The sequence below is a fragment of the Urocitellus parryii genome, chromosome 6 (genome assembly GCF_045843805.1).
Source record: "Urocitellus parryii isolate mUroPar1 chromosome 6, mUroPar1.hap1, whole genome shotgun sequence".
Lineage (NCBI taxonomy): Eukaryota > Metazoa > Chordata > Mammalia > Rodentia > Sciuridae > Urocitellus > Urocitellus parryii.
Genome location: NC_135536.1, coordinates 178,634,885 through 178,655,797, shown reverse-complemented (window position 1 = coordinate 178,655,797; position 20,913 = coordinate 178,634,885). Strand labels below are relative to the sequence as shown.

Sequence of the window (20,913 nt, the reverse complement as noted above, 5' to 3'; positions counted from 1 at the left end):
TGACTTTTATGACTAGTGCTGCTTCAAACATCTGTGTACAACTTTCTCTGTGGATATATGTTTTCATTTCTTTTGTGTGTGTATATGTAGAAGTGAAATTGCTGGATCTTAAGCTGACTGTATGTTTAATCTTCTGAGAAACTGTCAGGCTGTTTTCCAAGGTGACCATACCAGACTACATTGCCACCAGCAGTATGTGAGAGTTCAACTTTCTCCACATCCTTCCCAATACTTGTTATTATCTCTCTTTTTTATTCTGGTTATGCTAATAGATGTGAAGCAGTATCTCACTGCAGTTTTGATTTGAATTTTCCTGATAGCTGATGGTGTGGGGCATCTTCTCATGTCCTTATTGGAGTAGTATACTTTTTGTTACAGAATCTCAGTGAGTAGAATTGTTTTCAAAACTGTGAAGTTACTTTGCTTAGTTTTGTTTTACAAATTGCAATCAGGCTTAGAAAAGGGTCCAAGAACAAAAGGAGGCTGGCTGCACAGCCAGAAGTATATCACAGAATACATTTATCAGATACAGCTTGTATGACCAGCAGTGCTGTCCCTGTACCTTGCTGCTGTTCTTTCTCCTACTCAATGAATATTGCTATTGATTCTACTGTAGGAATTTACACTTCCTCATTTCTCTGCACCATCAAGATTCAAAATCTCAAGTAGATGTATCTGATAAAGAATTCCAAGTTATATGTGTCATCCTAACTTCCAGTGAAACTAACCCTAGAGAAAGATAAAACTCAAAAGTGGGAATTTTTTTCCCTTCTCTTTCCTGATTGCTCTGGGTAGAGTGTCAAGAACTACATTGAATATGAATTGTGAGAGTGAACTCCTTTTATTCCCCTGATTTTAGCGGAAATGCTTTCAATTTTGTCCATTCAGGATGATGTTGCCTTTGGGTTTGTCATACATAGTCCAAATAACATTGAAGTAAGTTCTTTCTATCCCTAGTTTGTTCAGTGTTTTTAACATGAATGGGTACTGGGTTTTGTCGAAGGCTTTTTCTGCATCTGTTGAGGTGATCATGTGATTCTTGTCCCTGATTCTAATTACATGGAGAATTACATTTATTGATTCACTTATGTTGAACCAACCTTGCAAACTTGGGGTGAAACCCACTTGATCATGGTGTATAATAATAAGTGTTTTTGCATACACATCCTAATGATAAGGATTTTTGCATCTATTTTCATCGGAGATGTTTGTGTACAGTTTTTTTTTTTTTCTTGATGTTTCTGTCTGATTTTGGTATTGGAGCAATACTGGCTTCACAGAATGTGTTTGGAAATGTTCCCTTCTTTTATTTCATGGAATAATTTGAGGAAGATTGGCATTAGTTGCCAGGCATGGTGGTATATACCTGTAATCCCAGCAGCTGGGAGGCTGAGACCAGAGGATTGCAAGTTCAAAGCCCATCTCAGCAACTTAACAAGGCCCTAAGCAACTTAGTGAGACCCTCTCTACATAAAATATAAATAAGGGCTTGAGGTATGCCCCCCACCTCTAATGGCATTAGTTTTTCCTTTAAAGAACTTGGCTGAGAATCCATCTGGTCCAGGGCTTTTCTTTGTTGGAAGCCTTGTGATTGTTGCTTCGATCTCATTGCTTGATGTTGGTCTGTTTGGGCTTCCTATATCTTCTTGGTTCTGTTTGGGTAGTTCATTTGTGTCTAGAAATTTATCAATACCTTCTAGATTTTCAAGTTTATTGAAGTATAAATTTTCAAAATAGTTCCCAATGGTCCTCTGGATTTCAGAAATGTTTGTAGTGATATCTCTAATTTTTCTGATTTGGGTTTTCTCTCTCTTTCCTTTGGTTAGTTTTGGTGATGGTTTATCAGTCTTGTTTCTTTTCAAAGAACCAATTCTTTGTATTCCTTCTTTTTTTTTTTTTAATTCTCAATTTCAATTTTGGCTCTTATTTCCCGTCTTTTACTGATTTTGGAATTAATTTGTTCTTTTTTCCTAGGGTCTTTTGATGTGACATTAGATTATTTGAGATCTTTCAGATTTTTTTTTTTAAATATTTATTTTTTTAGTTTTCAGCGGACACAACATCTTTGTTTGTATGTGGTGCTGAGGATCGAACCCGGGCCGCACGCATGCCAGGCGAGCGCGCTACCGCTTGGGCCACATCCCCAGCCCTTGATCTTTCAGATTTTTGTTGTTGTTCTTCTTCAATGCTATTAATTTTGTTCTTATGACTGCCTTCATACTGCCCCAGACCTTTTGATATGTTGTATTTCCATTCTTATTTGTTTTTAAGAACTTTTTAATTTCTCCCATGACCCATTCTTTGTTCAAAGGTATATTATTATGGGCCGGGGATATAGCTCAGTTGGTATAGTGCTTGCCTTGAATGCTTAAGGCCCTATGTTCATTCCTCAGCACCACACACAAAATATATATATATAATATTAAAGCCCCCCAGCGTAAAGAGGGTTTGTTTTTTATCTTGTTATTGATTCCTAATTTCTTTCTTTTATGATCTGTTAGGAAGCAGGGAATTATCTGTTTGTTTTTGTATTTGCTGAGACTTGCTTTGTGTCCTAAAATATGGCCTATTTTAGAGAAGATTCCATGTATACCTGAGAAGAAAGTGAATTGGGTTGTTGATGAAATATTCTGTAGATGTCCGTTGGGTACATTTAATAAAGAAGTAGGATATAAGATTAACATAAATATCAATAGTGTGCTTTCTGCCCGTGGATGCCACTGAGAAAACATTATTAAAGTCTCTCTTCCTACTGCCGTCATGTCTAAAAGAGTCCCCCAAAGAGCCTGAACAGCTGTGGAAGCTATTCATCAGAAGGCTAAGCTTTGAAACAACTGATAAAGCCATTTTGAGCAATGGGGAACACTCATGGACTGTGTGGTAATGAGACCCAAACACCAAGTGCTCCAGGGGCTTTGAGTTTGTTATTTATGCCACTGTGGAGGAAGTGGGTGCAGCTAGGAATGCAAGACCACACGAGGAGGATGGAAGAGTTTTGGAACCAAAAGGAGCTGTCTCAGGAGAAGATTCTCAAAGACCAGGGACCACTTAACTGTGAAAAAAGATCTTTGTTGGTAACATTAAAAAAGATGCTGAAGAATATCACCTACAAGATTATTTTGAACAGTATGGGAAAATTGAAATTACTGAAATCATGACTGAACCAGGCAGTGGAAAGAAGGGGGACTTTGCTTTTGTAACTTTTGAAGACCATGACTATAGATAAGATTGTCATTCACAAGTACCATACTGTGAATGGCCACAACTGTGAACTGAGGAAAGCCCTGTCAAAGCAAGAGATGGCTGGGGCTTCATCTAGCCAAAGAGGTCAAGTGGTTTTGGAAACTTTGGTGGTGGTCGTGAAGGTGGTTTTAGTGGAAATGACAATTTTGGTAGTGGAGGAAATTTTAGTGGTCATAGTGGCTTTGGTGACAGCCGTGGTGGTGTTGGTGGATACGGTGGCAGCAGGGAAGACTACAATGGATTTAGTAATGACAGAAGCAGTTTTGGAGGTGGTAGAAGCTCTGATGATTTTGGCAATTACAATAATCAGCCATCAAATTTTGGACCCATGAAGGGTAGAAACTTTGGAAGCAGAAGATTTTAATACTGCCAGGAAACGAAGCTTAGTAGGAGAGGAGAGCCAGAGAAGTGACAGGGAAGCTACAAGTTACAACAGATTTATGAACTCAGCACAGTGGTGGCAGGTCCCAGATGCTACAAAGAAGGCATGGTTTAGACAATACTCATATGAGTGTGGGTAAAAAACCTCGAGGACTGTATTTGTGATTAATTGTATAAAATGTTATTTTAGTTTTGTTCTGTGGAAAGGGTAAAGCATTCCAACAAAGTACTTTAATGGAGACTTTTTTTTTTTTTTTTTTTGCACCCATGCTGTTAATTGCTAAATGTAATAGTCTGATCATGATGCTGAATAATGTGTCTTTTTAAAAATGTGCTGAGGGCTGGGGATGCGGCTCAAGCAGTAGTGCGCTCGCCTGGCATGCGTGCGGCCCGGGTTCGATCCTCAGCACCACATACAAACAAAGATGTTGTGTCCGCCGAGAACTACAAAATAAATATTAAAAATTCTCTCTCTCTCTCTCTCTCTCTCTCTCTCTCTCTCTCTCTCTCTCTTAAAAAAAAATTAAAAATGTGCTGAGTAAAGTTAGTCTCTGAAGCCACCTTGGTAAAACTTCCCCAACAGTGTGAAGTTAGAATTCATTTAGGACGATTCCAGGTTAAGAAACCTTGGTGTAGGCAGTTTCTCCTCAGACCCTTCTCCTGTCCACTCTGTGGTCTGGTCCAGTTCCACCCAAGGGTGAGTCTCAAATAAAGCCTCGTTTAGCAGTCTTTTTAAATCTGCCTCCTTTGGTCGTCACCCGCCTTGCCTGATCTCACCACCCCTTTTTAAATAAACCCTGCTTCATAAAAAAAGAAGAAACCTTGGTGTAGTTGTTGTGACCTTCTGAAGGTCACCATTGAAAGGGTCATCCAAGCAGTCATGGAATTATTTGGTTATAAAAATGATTGTTGGCACATCCTTGGCAATATCTAAATTGAATAATAGTACCAGGTAAATCATAGATGGGAATAAAGCTTGTGTATCATCATGTGTAATCAATAATGATTTAATTCTCTTGAGAAAAAAATATCAATAGTTTTCTATACATCAGTAATAAATCTGCTAGGAAATCTGGAAAACTTTTTCATCCACAATAACTTACAAAACAACAAAACTTGGGAATAATTCTAGTCAAGGAGGTGAAAGACTTCTCTCTTTTTCCCCTACATTTTTTATTCGTGCATTATAGTTGTACAAACTGATGGGTTTTGTTGTGACATATTTGTACATGCACACAATAAACACTTCTATGATGAAAACTATAGAACACTGAAGAATGAAATTTGAAGAAGACCTTAGAAGATGAAATACCCTCCTTTCATGTTCTTGAATAGACAAAATTAATAATTGCTAAATTGACTATATTACCAAAAATGATGTACAGATTCAGTGCAATCTCCACCAAAATACCAATGAAATTCTCCACAGAACTAGAAAAAAAGTTCCTAAAATTCATATAGAAGAATAAAAGACCAAGAATAGCCAAAACAATACTGAGCAAGAAGAATGATGCTGGAGGCATCACAATGCCTGATCTCAGATTATACTAGAGCCATAGTAACAAAACAACATGGTGGTGGCATCAAAACAGACATTAGACCAGTGGAATAGATGACAAAGACAAACCCACATAGGTACAATTATCTGATACTCTGACAAAGTTACCAAAATATACACTGAAGAAAGGATAGCCTTTTTAACAAATGGTGGATATCCATATGTAGAAGAATGAAATTAGATTCCCATCTCTCACCCTGCACAAAAGTCAACTCAAAGTGGATCAAAGACCTAATAGTTAGACCAGACTTTGCAACTGCTAGAAGAAAATATAGGGTCAACACTCCCATCATATAGGTGCAGGCACCAACTTCCTTAACGAGACTCCTAAAATTCAAGAAATAAAATCAAGAATCAATAAGTAGGATGCCATCAAATTAAAAAGCTTCTGTGCAGCAAAGGAAATAAGAACATGAAAAGAGAGCCTACAGAATGGGAGAAAGTCTTCACTAGCTACTCCTCTAACAGGAGATTAATATCTAGAATATACAAAGAATCAAAACTTAACACCCCCCAAACCCAAATAACATAATTCATAACTAAACAGACATTTCTCCAGAAATACAAATAAGTGGGAAAAATGATTGACCTTTTTAGCATTGGGAAAATGCAAATCAAAACTACTTTGAGGGGCAGGGGTTGTGGTTCAGTGGTAGAGCGCTTGCCTAGCATGCGTGAGGCATTGGATTCGATTCTCAGCACCACATATAAATAAATGAATAAAACAAAGGTCCATCCACAACTATAAAATTTTTTTAAAAAACTACATTGAGATTTCATCTCACTCCAGTTAGAATGGCAGTCATCAAGAATACAAAAAATAGTAAGGTGCAATGATGCACGCCTGTAATCCCAGCATCTCAGGAGGCTGAGGTAGGAGGATCACGAGTTCAAAGCCAGCCTTAGCAAAAGTGAGGCACTAAGCGACTCAGAGAGATCCTGTCTCTAAAATACAAAATAGGGCTGGGATGTGGCTCAGTGTTTGAGCTCTGAGTTCAATCCCTGTTACCAAATAATAATAATAATAATAATAAATGCTGGTGAGACTGTATGTAAAAAGGTATGCTTATACATTGTTGGTGGGACTGAAAATTAGTACAAGCACTTTGGAAAGCAATATGGGTAATTTCTCAAAAGCTAAGAATAGAACCATCATCTGACCCATCTACCCTACTTCTTAGTATTTATCCAAAAGAAATAAAATCAAAATACTGGAGTGATACAGACATATCAATCTTTAAGGCAGTGCTACTTAAGATAACCAAGTTTTGGAACCCGTCCAAGTGTCCGTCAGCAGATGAATGGATAGAGAAAATATATATGCACACAATGGAGTTTTACTCAGCCATAAAGAAGTATGGAATTATGACATTTGCTGATAAATGGACAGAACTGAAGCATATTATGCTAAGTGAAATAAACCAGACACAGAAAGTCAAAGGTGGAATGTTTTCTCTTGTAAATGGAAAGTAGAGTGAAATAAGGAAAAAGAGGGGCAGGGAGATCCCATGAAAATAGAAGAGATCAGTGGAGTAGAGAAAGGGGTTGACGAGGAGGCAGGAGGAACAGAGGAATAACTACAGAGTAAAATTGACCAAATTGTCCTGTGTACATATATGAGTATACCACGGTGAATTCCACCTTTATCTATAAAGCACCAACTTAAAAAACAATAAATAAGTAAGTAGAAGGAAGACAAGTAGAGTAGAGGAATAGGAACAAGGGGAGAGAAAGTGGAGTTCTAGGGATTGACATGGAGCAAATTATGTATGAATGCATATATGAAACCCACTGTTATATGTAACTATAATGCACTAATACAAACCTTTTTTTAAATGGGAAATTTCTCGAAGAAAAGTACTTCACATGCTGAGGATCCTTTCCCCTCATCCACTCACTCATTAGTCTATAGGGACTAATTTGTGAGCCAAAAAAAGTTTAGTAATTTGACGAATTATTTTGTTATTGGTAAGAATCTTTCAGATCTCAGATTTTAGCAATGTACAGAGTTTGAATATCTGTGGCCAATTAGCTGTTGATATCTTCCATTAGATTTTTAAAATTACAAGTATTATTCTATATATAATGCTAGACACTCAAATGAGCTGACACTAAGCATTTTCAAACTAATATTATACTAACATAGGGATTGTACCCATAAATGGATAGGTCAGGAAGGTGGGGTAATAATCTATTAAGTGATTTTCTGAGTACATATCTACCTACTTTATTTCAGGGGTGGAACCACACATTAGAACTCAAAACACTTGAATTTTACTACTTACCTGTAATAGTCGGTGCTTTGTGATTTTATATTATATATATATATATATATATATATATGTATATATATATATATATTTTTTTTTTTTTTTTGGTACTGAAGATTGAACCCCAGTAGTGTTTACCCCTGAGCCACATCCCCAGGCCTTTTTTATTTTTTTAATTTCAAGACAGGATCTTAGTAAGTTGCTTAGCGCCTCAGTCAGTTACAGAGGCTAACTTCAAACTTGCAATCCGCCGCCTGTCACATCCTCCCAAGTTGCAAAAAGTCTTGATCTTCAAACTAATTTTGTAAACCTACCAATCTGTTAATTAACATTTACTTTGTAATTTATATGCAGAGCATTGTTTAGTTGCTGGAGAGAATAAAAGAAGTAGATAGATGTTCTCACTGACTGCATAGAAGACACTGTTAGGATGACTAACTCAAAATCTACATCCCATGAGCTGGGGTTGTGGCTCAGTGGTAGAGTGCTTGCTTAGCATGCATGAGGCACTGGGTTCAAGCCTCAGCACCATATAAAGATAAATAAATTGAAGATATTGTGGCCATCTACAACTAAAAAAAATTTTTTTTAAAATCTACATCCCACAGTAATCCTTGAAACCAAATTTCATGGCACTTGAGAGTAAAGGTTTTTATTGTTTATTTTTTAATAATTTCAGGTTTTTAAATAGAAATTCTTAGTCATAAATAGAATTGTTTTCAATCCATTGTATGACCTAATTTTAAAGTTGCCCTTTTTTCTCTATTTTTAGTTTAATACAGTTTTTTAGTAAAATGAAGAAGTGGATGGACATGTCAAATCTGCCACAAGAATTTCGTGAACGTATAGAAAGGCTAGAGAGAAATTTTGAAGTGTCTACTGTAATTTTTAAAAAATTTGAGCCAATATTTTTAGATATATTTCAAAATCCATATGAAGAGCTACCAAAGTTACCACGAAGTAGGAAGCAGAGGTGAGACCCATAATTCTTATGTAATTGATGTAAAGATTACTATAAAAACATGTTAGGAAAGTTTACCCTTTCAAAAGTCTGCATTTTACCAAAAGTATCCATGTGCAAAGACTTATTATTTCTTTTTAAATCCATGTATCCATAACTGGAAATTCATGGTAGTACTTTTATATATTTTTCTATATTGTGAATGGAATTTTACATGTATTTTGACCTTAGTATATATGTATATATGCTATTTCAAAAAAATGATTCTCGGTATCAGACAAAAAACAAACACAAAAAAAAATCACATTTTTTTTTTTTCTCTTTGTAGGAGGATTCCTTGCAGTGTTAAGGATCTCTTTAATTTCTGTTGGACACTCTTTGTTTATACTAAGGGTAAGGTGACACAGTGGTTTTATATTTCTTCTGTGAGAACTTTGGTATATTTGACATGAGAGGTATCTGGTTTTTTTTGTCTTTTTTTTTTCTTTTTTCTTATAAAGGTAATTTTCGTATGATTGGGGACGATTTAGTAAACTCTTATCATTTACTTCTGTGCTGCTTGGATCTGATTTTTGCCAATGCCATTATGTGCCCCAATAGACGAGACTTGCTAAATCCATCTTTTAAAGGTAAGGTCTTTTCCTTTTTTGAAAACTAATTGTTACTTTTTGGAAAAAGAGTTTTTAACACTTAACTGTTTCTGCACCCTTTTCCCCACTTCTCTTCATACTTCATCAAACCAGGTTTACCATCTGATTTCCATACTGCTGATTTCCGGGCTTCTGAAGAGCCTCTCTGCATTATTGCTGTACTATGTGAACTACATGATGGACTTTTAGTAGAAGCAAAAGGAATAAAGGAGCACTACTTTAAACCATACATCTCAAAACTCTTTGATAGGAAGGTACCGTACTTATTATTAAATGACTAAGGTGTTTAGGGTTCAGCAGCAGCCTCAAAGGAAAAGGTGTTCTCACTTTTGTAGGACTCAGGGTCAAGATTCCCCCATTTTAGTCTTTGCTGTGATGCACAGTTGCCCTCTGGTCTTTTTTTTTTTTTTTAATTTTTTTTAATAGTTTTAGTTGTAGATGGACACCGTACTTTTATTTACTTTTATGTGGTGCTGAGGATGGAACCCAGCGTCTCATACATGCTAGGCAAGCCCTGTACCACTGAGCTACAACCCCAGCCCCTGCCCTCTGGTCTTGTGTGATATGACAGACTGAGCTTTTGAAAAATGTACTGTCAATTAAGCCACTGTCAGGAACAACTCTAGCAGATTCTGCTAAAAAAAAATTCTGAAGAATAGATTGTCAGAGTTGGCGTGTTTTTATTTTGTTCGATTTTTAATTTAAATATTAAGACCTTTTATATGAAAAGCAAATCAGAAACTAGGTCAATACTGTGTTAAAATTTCTACATGGCTAGCTGTCATCAAATTAAATGATGGCCACCACTTTTCGGTTAGGCAGTGTGTGTTCAGCTCTCTATTCACCTATATTGAACCCTGATTCTTGAAGGCATCTGAGTTTGCAGACTCTCATGTATAGAAATTTTTAGTGTGGTTACAGAAAATATTAATAACAATGTAGTTTTCCTTTCTCACCAGCAAGACGAACCTGTATTTCTTTTGAATCTTTTATTCACTTGAAACACTTAATCATCAGTAAATGTTAATTTCCAGTCTCATAATCAGTGATTAAGAATAGACAGCTTTCATCAGAATCACTCAGGGAGTTTGTCAGAAATACCACCTTAGCTGAGATATTAAAGTCTATCCATCTCCATTTATAACAGGTTTTCCCCTAAGTGATTCTTTTTTTTTTTTAATGTGCATTTTAGTTGTAGGTGGACATAATACCATTATTTTATTTTTACGTGGTGCTGAGGATCGAACCCAGTGCCTTACACATGCCAGGTGAGTGCTCTATCTCTGAGCCACAGCCCCATCCCCCACTAAGTGATTTTTATATTGCTCCATTTTGGAAAGCACTGCCATAGATTAACCTCAAAGTATTTCAAGATTATTTACTTATTTACTTACCTATTTATTATTTATTTTACAGTGCTAGAGATAAAATTTGACTTTAAATTTTTAAAAACCATTTTATTTGCTTACTTAGTAGGTCTTACTGCTCCAAAAGAAATGTTTGGTAATTCTCTTTGTGGGTATGGCATATTATTGTGAAGATTTAGAGAGATTTTATGTTTTTTAAATGTTAAAAATCTTTAATTTTATTATATGATGTACAAATTTTTTTTTTCTTTACAGATTTTAAAAGGAGAATGCCTCTTGGACCTTTCCAGTTTTACTGATAATAGGTAGGTATCTAGCACTATAATGGTGTTGGGCATGTGACAGCCTGACAGTGATATCAGAGCTGTGAAAATTTGTCAAGTGAAACATTATATATCAAGGTCACCTTCAGAATCAAATTTCTTCTGTTTTAATAGCACTGAATGGTGGTATCACTAAGCCTTTCTGTTAAGTACATTTAAGAACCATTGACATTTGAAACAGTTGTACTCTGCCGAGAACCTCATGAATGAGCCCATGACTTCCATATCTGATTTTACATTCTTTCATATCAATGTTAGCAAATTCAGAATGACCACATTTCAAAGTCTCTGTTTCTTTAGTGATCAGATATTCTTTTTCTTTTTTTCTTTTAATATTTTTAGTAGTAGATGGACATAACTTTTATTTTATTTATTTATTTGCTTATTTTTTATTTTTATGTGGTGCCGAGGATCAAACCCAGTGCCTCTCACGTGCTAGGCAAGCATCCTACCACTGAGCCACAACCCAAATTCCAAATATTTTTTTTTCTTTACCTAGCTTCATTTAGCTTCAACTGGTTTACAGATTAAGTATATATTCTCTTTCCACACTTTTTTAAAATTAATTTATTGCAAAGTTAATAAAACCCAAGAAGTTATTAGCTTTCCCAAGCTATGAACTTAAGGATAAATCTATCCTTAAGATTAGATAATCAAGGTTGGGGATTTAGCTCAGTGGCAGAGCTCTTGCCTAACATGGAAAAGGCTCTGAGTTCAGTCATTGGCCCTGGGCGGGTGGGGGGGACTAGATAATCCATTGTGTAACTTAGTTTTATTCTAGCAGCTTAAAATAATTCTCTTTCCAGCAAAGCAGTGAACAAAGAGTATGAAGAATATGTTCTAACTGTTGGTGACTTTGATGAGAGGATCTTTTTGGGAGCAGATGCAGAAGAGGAAATTGGAACACCTCGAAAGTTCACTGGTGACACCCCATTGGGGAAACTTTCAGCACAGGCTAATGTGGAGTATAACCTTCAACAGCATTTTGAAAAAGTAATATAACTTAGCCTGATCTCAGTCTTGAATGATCTTTTTCTTTCTCTGTGTGATTCTACTAACAGCAGAAGCATCTTTCAAGTTAAATCTTGAATTTCTTCTACTAATTCATATTTCCCATGAAAGCCTTAAAAGGTAATTTTAAAAACTATGACATTTAATATTTTTACCTTGTTTCTTGCTGTTAATCATATTTTGATATTTTCCCAGCATACCTGGGTTTATCATATTGTGTGGTCTTTTGACATAAAGGGAAATTTATGCTTTCTTACCATTTTTTTCTTTGCTTCAGCTTAGCCTCTGTCACATTGCTTTAAAGTTTTATTTACTTTCCTACCTATGATACAAACATGCTTTTCTCTGGTTTTAACTGTATAACTCTAGAAATGATTGTTAATTCTGTATTTATGTGTGAAATGGGTAGGAAGATAAAGTCTAAGGGAAAATTCAGTCATCTAGAAGATTGAAACCTGTTTTATTCCAAACTCTACTATTAACTTTGTTTTTTAAGAACAAAAGTTTTCTTATTCAGGACAGTTGTCAAGTTGACAGTTAATATTTTTCTTAGCTTAAACACATTTTTTAACTTCTATACCTGTTTCCTCACATATAAAATTAAAATATGTGAATGTTCTGGGCTGGGGTTGTGGCTCAGTGATAGAGCACTCACCTAGCACAGGCAAGGCCCTTGGTTCAATCCTCAGCACGACATAAAAATAAATAAAATAAAGGTATTGTGTACAACTATAACTAAAAAATAAATAATTTTTAAAAATATGCATAGGTTATATTTCAAATGAGTTTTATGAAGATAAAATGTTATAGAAAGTGCTTTGAAAAAGTATTATTCAAATGTATAATTCAAACTCAGACATTGTTAGCATACTATGGCTAAAAATTTGGTGGGTAAGCAAAAAAAGCAGGAAAAGTAAGCCACTACTAAATATGAATAGTAAAGATGGTATATGTACTGAATTAAACATAATAAGGAGGAAAGTAACTTTTTAATCTCACAAGTTATTTGGTGTTTTGTTTTTTTTTTTTTTTACAGAAAAGAACATTTGCACCTTCTACCCCACTGACAGGACGGCGATATTTACGAGAAAAAGAAGCCATTATTACTCCTGTTGCTTCAGCTACCCAGAGTGTGAGCCGTTTACAGAGTACTGTGGCTGGACTTAAAAATGCACCAAGTGAACAACTTATAAATATTTTTGAGTGAGTACCATACTATGATTTTTCTAAATGTCTTTTTAAAAATTAAATTCTTTATTCCATTCTGTTTTTAGTATAGTCAGAGATGGCGAATATACCTCTGGCACCTTTTTCTGTATCATTTTAGTCTGAAAATATCTTAACCTAAAACCAGATAGTTACCTACTAAAAATTTCATATAAATATAGTGAGGCCCCATGGTGCATGCGTGTAGTCCCAGCTACCAGGGAGGACGAAGCAGGAGGATTGCAAATTTGATGTCAGTCAGGATAAATTAGCAAGACCCTATCTTAAACTAAAAATTTTTAAGTGGGGATTTAACTCAGTGTAGAGCATTTGCCTAGCATTTATAAGTTTCTGGATTCAATCTCCAGTACTCCCCATCCCTCCCAAAAATAAATAAATAAAAATTTTTAAGAAGAGCTGAGGAGCTGGGTTATAGCTCACTCAGCAGTACAGTGCTTGCCTTACATGTGAAGCACTGGGTTGAATCCTCAGCACCACATAAAAATAAATAAAATAAAGATATTGTGTCCATCTTTTTTTTTTTTTTTTTTTAGTTTTAGGTGGACACAATATCTTTATCTTTATTTTTATTTTTATGTGGTGCTGAGAATTGAACCCAGTGCCTCATGCATTCCAGGCGAGCACGCTACCTCTTGAGTCACATCCCCAGCCCCTATTGTGTCCATCTTAAAAAAAAATAAAAGAAGAAGTACAACAACAACTGAGGATATAGCTTAATGGTAGAGTACTTATCTAGCATTTATCAAAAACAATAACAAAACTATGTTTATATATTTATATCAGTATATATGTGTGTATAAATATTATTTCATGGGATTATAGAATTTGAAGTATATCTTTTTTAATATTTTAGTTGTAGATGGACATAATACCTCAATTTTATTTATTTTATTTTTATTTTATATTTATTTTTTAGTTTTAGGTGGACACAATATCTTTATTTTATTTTTATGTGGTGTTGAGGATCGAACCCCATGCCTCACACATGCTAGGCAAGCACTCTGCCACTGAGCTACAGCCCCAGCCTCCCTATTTATTTTTATGTGGTGCTGAGGATCAAACCCAGTGCCCCACACATGCCAGGCAAGTGCTATTCCATTGAACCATAACCCCAGCCCCTTAAACTAATTCTTGAAAGGAGAAATGTTAGTTGTCTGGGTTTTTTCCCTGGTAATTGGGTTCCTATTATATGTTATAGATCTTGTATGCGGAATCCTAAAGAAAACATTATGAAAATAGTAAAAGGAATAGGAGAGACTTTCTGCCAACACTATACTCAATCAACAGATGAACAGCCGGGATCTCACATAGGTAAGAAAAGTGAAGTTGGCACAATATTGAAAATAGATTGTTCTCAAAATTAGAAATTCAAGATTTTTATTTTTCTGTTATTTTTTTCTCTTTCTTTTTTCCTTTTTTGCAGTGCTGGTAATTGACTCTAGGGCCTCATGTATGTGAGGCAAGTGCTCTCTTACGAGCTACACCTGCTGCCCTTAATATACCAGATTCAAGATTATGTAAATTTTATTCTTTAGTCCTTAACTAGATTGTAATAGCATGTGTTCTTCCTTTGTTTCCCTTTAGACTTTGCTATAAACAGACTAAAGCTGGCAGAAATTTTGTATTATAAAATGTTGGAGACTGTAATGGTTCAGGAAACACGAAGACTTCATGGAATGGACATGTCAGTAAGTAAATCTACTCTCAGCTACTGGCAAGAACCAAATGCCCTAGTCTGGAAACAGTGTTTTGAGAGACCCTAAAGGGATGTGGGGTCAACAGTTTATAGCAAAGTTGACCAAGATAACATTGCAATTCTGACTTTAGTTGACTTTGGCATACCTGGGGCTAGCTAGGTGTAAGCAGAAATGTGAAATATGTAAAATTTATTTTTGAAGTACCATCAGCAGTCTTTTCCTGTAGGTCCTTTAAGGTCCTTTTTATTTTTGTACTTCATTCTCAACTAGTGATAATGAACCCCACACACATACACATTCTGTTAAGCTAACTGATAATTAAAGTATTTATTTGTCCATACCTCCCAGAGATTTTTTGATTATGAAATGGTGGTATTTTTCCTTAAAAAAAAAAAAAAAGACATGGTTTTCTTTGAACATCTGACCAAGTCTGACCACTCTGTCCAGTAGTTTCATAAAAGAATTTTGCTACAATTGGGCACAGTGATACATGCCTATAATTCCAACAACTTAGGACGCTGAGGCAGGAGGATCATAAGTTCAAGGCCAGTCTCAACAATTTAGGTAGACCATTAGCAATTTATGGAGACCCTGTTTCAAAATAAAATAAAATAAAAAATGAAAGGGCTGGCGCGACGGTGCATGCCTGTAATCTCAGTGGCTCAGGAGGCTGAGGCCGGAGGATCATGAGTTCAAAGCCTGCCTCAGCAAAAGTAAGGCACTAAGCAACTCATGTCTCTAAATAAAATACAAAAAAGGGCAGTGCCCCTGAGTTCAATCCCTGGTACCAAAAAAAAAAAAAAAAAGAATGACTTGGGTTAAATCCCCACTACCAAAAAAGGAAGAAAAAAATAGAAGTAAAAAACCATGAAAACATATTAGGTCTTAAACTCAATGGTGAAAGAGAATTTTATCTTCTCTGTGAAATATTTCCTCTTCTGAACTTTTTGTCTTAGCTTTTGTGTCATTTCACCTTCCATTTCAGTGTTTTGATTAATAAATACTCTGCTGATAAAACAATTAACTGTTATTAAAAAGAAAAAGAAACAATCCTAATGCTTTTATTTTGATGGAAATATTAAATATTTTATCATTTGTTCAGATTTCAAATCAGATTGTTATGTGCACCTCATTTAGATTTAAGATCTATCACTGAACAAAATTTGATATAAGAGGGGCTGGGGTTATAGCTCAGTGGTAGAGCGCTTGCCTAGCATGTGTGAGGCACTGGGTTCGATTCGCAGCACCACATACAAATAAATAAAAATAAAGGTCCATCAACAACTGAAAAATATATTTTTTTAAAATTAGATATAAGAAAACTAGTTTGGGAACTCAGTTTCTGTTTTTGTTTTTGTTTTTTAATGCAGTGCTGGGGATTGAATCCTGGGCCTCAAACGTGCTAGGCTCTACCACTGAGATATACCACCAGCCCAAGAATTCTGATTTTTATCTCTAATATGCTAGCATAATATATTTTGTTGTTATAGTTTTCTTTTTTAGGATGACGGAGACTAAAATTGCTGAGAAATGTTAAGCCGTGGTCTTTTTCTTCCCCAAGGTTCTTTTAGAACAGGATATATTTCATCGTTCTTTGATGGCTTGTTGTTTGGAAATTGTGCTGTTTGCTTACAGCTCACCTCGTACTTTTCCTTGGATTATTGAAGTTCTCGATTTGCAGCCATTTTATTTTTATAAGGTGAGATAATAGCAAAGTTCTTTTATAGTGTGGCACACATAAATGTTGTATTTGTCTTAGTGCTAAAGAAACACAGTTGTGATTTCTGGAAAATATTTCTAGAGGTGTTCTAATGCTTTTAGAGTGGAATGAGAACAAACTGGAGAGAATGAGGATATAAGTAAATTAAGCCAATTTCATAACTTCAGTTCTTTTTTCATCACTACTTGCAAATGTGACCTGGTACTAAGTACTTAACCTCAAAGTTTCCATATTTATAAATGAAAATCATAAACCTATTAACCAAGTATGCAATGAAGAACAAAAAACACTTTCTCCTAGAGGAAGGCAGCAAAGGTCTAAAGTTGATTATGGTGGACTGGGGGTGTAGCTCAGAGGTAGAATAGTTGCCTAGCATACACAGGACCCTGGGGTTGATCCCCAGCACTGCAAAAAAGAAAAAAGGATAAAAGGGGCCGGTGGTGAAACCAAGTAAAACAGATTGTGAAGTTGTAATAACAGGTCAGGCTTATTCCCTAAAGTTGAGCTAATTCTGTGTGAGTGAGTCTTACTTACTCTACCCTTTTTATTTTCTCTATGAGGAGTGTTAGAAAAAAAGAAACCTTCTCCAGAAAGCTTTTTTGCTTTAGAACTATTAGAAAATATTAACATTTCTCTTATAAAGTATGTCATAGCTACTGAGCTATGTCATCATAGTAACGATTAATGATATCTCATTTTCAAATTTAGGACTAATGATACTTGATATGTTTATTGGCATGATTTAGTTAATATTTAGTCATCTGTGCTACTTTCAAACTATTAATGATAAAAAAAAATTAGTTTGAAGAGTTACATATGTGTGTGAGAGAGTGTGTGTGTAGCCAGGGATCAACCCCAGAGCCTTTTGCACATGCTAAGGCAAGAGCTTTATCACCAAACTACATCTCTAGCACAGGAGTAAACATTTTGTACCTAAAGTTTGCTCGAATCAGAGTTGTAGAAAATGTACATCATGGGTAAGCTTATCTGATTGAATTATTGACTGTGATTGAGTTTAAGGTTCTTAGGGGAAATTGGTTCTGATGCTATACTTACTTTCATGTGCATATTCAGATTTTTCCATTAGGAAATTTAGTTTTCCCCATAACCTGAGAGCGGTTTGTTTATGTTTTGTTTTGTTTTTCTGATGCTGGGGATTGAATCCAGGGCCTTGGGTACTGTACCACTGAGCCATCTGTCAACCCAACAATTTATTTTAATTTGTAACATTCGCATTTCATTTAAGAAACTAAAGCCTTTGATTCCCCCCCACCCCAGGACTCTGTGTGTGTGTGTGTGTGTGTGTGTGTGTGTGTGTGTGTGTGTGGTGATTGGGATCAAATCCAAGGCCTCATGCATGGTAGGCAAGTGTTCTACCACTGAGTTACACCCCCAGCCCTCAAACCTTTGTTTTTGTTTTTTTCCAATAAATAATTATATGCTTGTTGAAGAAAAACAGAAAATACACATAAATATGAATATTAAAATCACATTATAATCTAGTTATTAGTAATAATAACTATTAATATTTTTTTGTCTATACACAGATTTGTTCTAGCTATTTTCCCTTATTAAAATATAACTATAGGGCTTGGGCTGGGGCCTAGTGGAGGAGCACTTGACTAGCATGTATGAGGCACTGGGTTCGATTCTTAGCACCACGTATGAATAAATTAATAAAATGAAGGTCTATCAGCAATTTAAAAATAAAATAGAATATAGTGTATATAAGTAAAGAAGTTCCTTTTTTTTTTAAAGCAGGCCTTCTAAGTTCACTTTATTTTTCATGTGTAAAAACTATACATTTTAGTCATAGCTATCTATAGCCTGAGTCTTCTGCACAGAGACTCTGGTTTGGATTTTTATAAAATGGTCAGTGAACTCCTGATAGGGATACTTGGTGAACAAATTCTCTTTCCAGGGGACAGGGTTCAGGTGCTGAAGGTATTGGCAGTGAGAAGGCAGCCTTGGTGAAGGTGCCCAGGGTGTCCGCACAGACCCTGACTGAGACATAGCTGTTGTCAGTTCCAGCCTTCAGCAGTAGCTTCTTGGGCACATGGGCTGATGGGATGCCAGTGCCTCTGGTGCCTAGTGGTAGAGCACTGGGTACAGGGATGAGGTATACCAGCATAGAACCACAAAAGCCTGTCATCTTGCAAGGAACAATGTGAGGATGGTAATCTTGTTCCCCGCATGCCCCATTGATGTCTCCTTAAGCCACTTGATACCCAGACTGACATGGCCATTGTAGTCCCCGTGGACTAATGCATTGAACCTGAGCCTGCTTTTGTACCAGCATCACCTCTAAAACCTCATCCTTGAGGGAAATTCTCCCTGGAAAAAGTCAGTGAACTCTGATTTCTTAATGGATAGAAAGATAGATCTCAAGGGATTTGACCTTTATGTCCTTGACCAGACAGCCCAGCTTGCCTCCACAAACTTCCTGACCCTGACCCACCTGCCATGGTCTCCCATTATAGGGCTTCTGGGTCCCCTCCCTGAACCAAAGTCATTTACCATATGGTATTTGCTTGGATAGTTCATTTCTTCTGTTCTTTTGAGATATTGGGAAGAATAGTCTGTGAAAGGACAATAAACTAAAAATTAGAACTGAACTGGAAACCCAAGACCTAACTTCTACTGTTAGACTTTTGACCAGTTTTTGTAAGACATGAAAAAACAGAAATGTATGTGAAAATATTTTTATTAAAGACTACCAAAGTTTCTTTGTAGAAGAAGTGCTTGCAAGCCCAAACCAGAACTGATTGCTTGAAACCACATTGCCTTCTCAACTTTCTCCTCTCCAGGTTATTGAGGTGGTGATCCGCTCAGAGGAGGCACTCTCCAGGGACATGGTAAAACACCTAAACAGCATTGAAGAACAGATTTTGGAGAGTTTAGCATGGAGTCATAATTCTACACTATGGGAGACTCTCCAGGCTTCTGCAAACAAAGTTCCTACCTGTGAAGAAGTGAGTCAGGGCAAGGTTAATACTCCCTCCCCATCATTTAAAAGAAATTACAGGTTTATTGAGGTATATTTCTATACCATACAACTCACCAATTTAAAGTGTACAGTGGTTTTTTGCATGTAGATATGTGCAGCCATCACCACAGTCAATTTGAGAACATATTCATCACTTAAGTAAGAAACCTATACCTTTTAGCTATCACTTCCTGTCCTGCTACCTTCTCTCTAACCAAAGCAATGCTGCTCTGCTCTCTGTTTCTATAATACACATTTGTATATTCTGTACATTTCATATAAATTGATTCATACAATGTGTCCTTGGTTACCGGTTTCTTGTTATATTTTTAAAGTTCATCCATCATGTAGCATATATCAATATTTCATTTCCTTTTTGTCAAATAATATTCTGTTATATGGATATGCCATTCTTCATTCATCCATTTGGTTGTTTCTATCTTTTGGCTCTTATTAATTATGCTGCTGTGAACATTCAGGCACAAGATTTTATGTGGGCATTATTTCAATTTTCTTGGTTGTATATCTACAAGTGGAATTGTTGGATTATGTGGTAACTGTTCAAGCTTTTGGAGAACTGTCAGACTGGTTTCTAAAGTGTCTACAACAATTTTGTTCCCATCGTCAGTGTGCAAAGATTACAGTTGCTTCATATCCCTGCCAATGCTTGTTAGTATTTGTGTTTCTTTTTTTAAATATTTTTAGTTGTAGATGGACAAGATACCTTTATTTTATTTATTTGTTTATTTTTATATGGTGCTGAGGATCAAACCCAGTCCTCATACATGCTAGGCACTGGGTGCTCTACTACTGAGCTACAACCCCAGCCCAGTATCTGTGTTTCTAGTTATAGCCTTCTTATGAATTGGTATTTCATTGTGGTTTTGATTTGCATTTCCTGCAAAACTTATCTCCCATTCTCTAGGTTGACTTTTCACTTTCTTAATATGGTTATCTATTGGAACACAAACATTTTTCATTTTTTTATACCTTTATTTAATTAATTTATTTATTTTTATGTGGTTCTGAGGATCGAACCCAGGACCTTGCACATGCAAGGTGAGCACTCTACTGCTGATCCATAACCCCAGCCCCACATTTTTCATTTTGATGATGCCCAATTTATCTTTTTTTTCCTGTATTGCTTGTGTTTTTAGTGTCATATCTAGGAAACCAATTAATCTCATCATTTAAAATTTTTCAAATGTTGAAAGGTTTCATTAGTGATATTTAGAATTAAAAAATCAAAAGTTTGTGCCAAAAGTTCTATGAAATCACATCTGACAGCTCCAATTTATATGAAAAGGAGTTTTTCCTTCCATCTCTGTTATTCTTTTGTAATTATCATCTTTTGATCTCTCTTTGCTTTTCTGTGTCTCCTTTTACTTCACTAAACTTCTTGATTCTTTCCTAATCCAAACTAACGGAAGAAGGATCCAAGACCAGGAAGAATTGAAGATAAGATAGTTTCTTAATTTCTCTTTCAGCTAGGCATGATGGAAGTCACTTGTAATCCTAG

The 20,913-nt window shown here is 35.7% G+C and overlaps 1 protein-coding gene and 1 pseudogene across 1 annotated transcript in view; one reads left to right on the top strand and one right to left on the bottom strand.

Moving 5' to 3' along the window:
* The window catches only part of Rbl1 (RB transcriptional corepressor like 1), a 53,972-nt gene that overhangs the window by 10,456 nt on the left and 22,603 nt on the right, over positions 1-20,913 (top strand). Inside the window, exons 3-13 of the mRNA XM_026383220.2 lie at positions 8,225-8,425; positions 8,742-8,806; positions 8,914-9,042; positions 9,157-9,317; positions 10,686-10,735; positions 11,560-11,746; positions 12,801-12,967; positions 14,190-14,302; positions 14,576-14,679; positions 16,250-16,387; positions 19,216-19,380. Coding sequence (XP_026239005.2) covers positions 8,225-8,425; positions 8,742-8,806; positions 8,914-9,042; positions 9,157-9,317; positions 10,686-10,735; positions 11,560-11,746; positions 12,801-12,967; positions 14,190-14,302; positions 14,576-14,679; positions 16,250-16,387; positions 19,216-19,380 — 1,480 coding nt within the window. The remainder of the gene's footprint in view (positions 1-8,224; positions 8,426-8,741; positions 8,807-8,913; positions 9,043-9,156; positions 9,318-10,685; positions 10,736-11,559; positions 11,747-12,800; positions 12,968-14,189; positions 14,303-14,575; positions 14,680-16,249; positions 16,388-19,215; positions 19,381-20,913) is intronic.
* On the bottom strand, positions 18,215-18,883 carry LOC113178973 (small ribosomal subunit protein uS5 pseudogene; annotated as a pseudogene).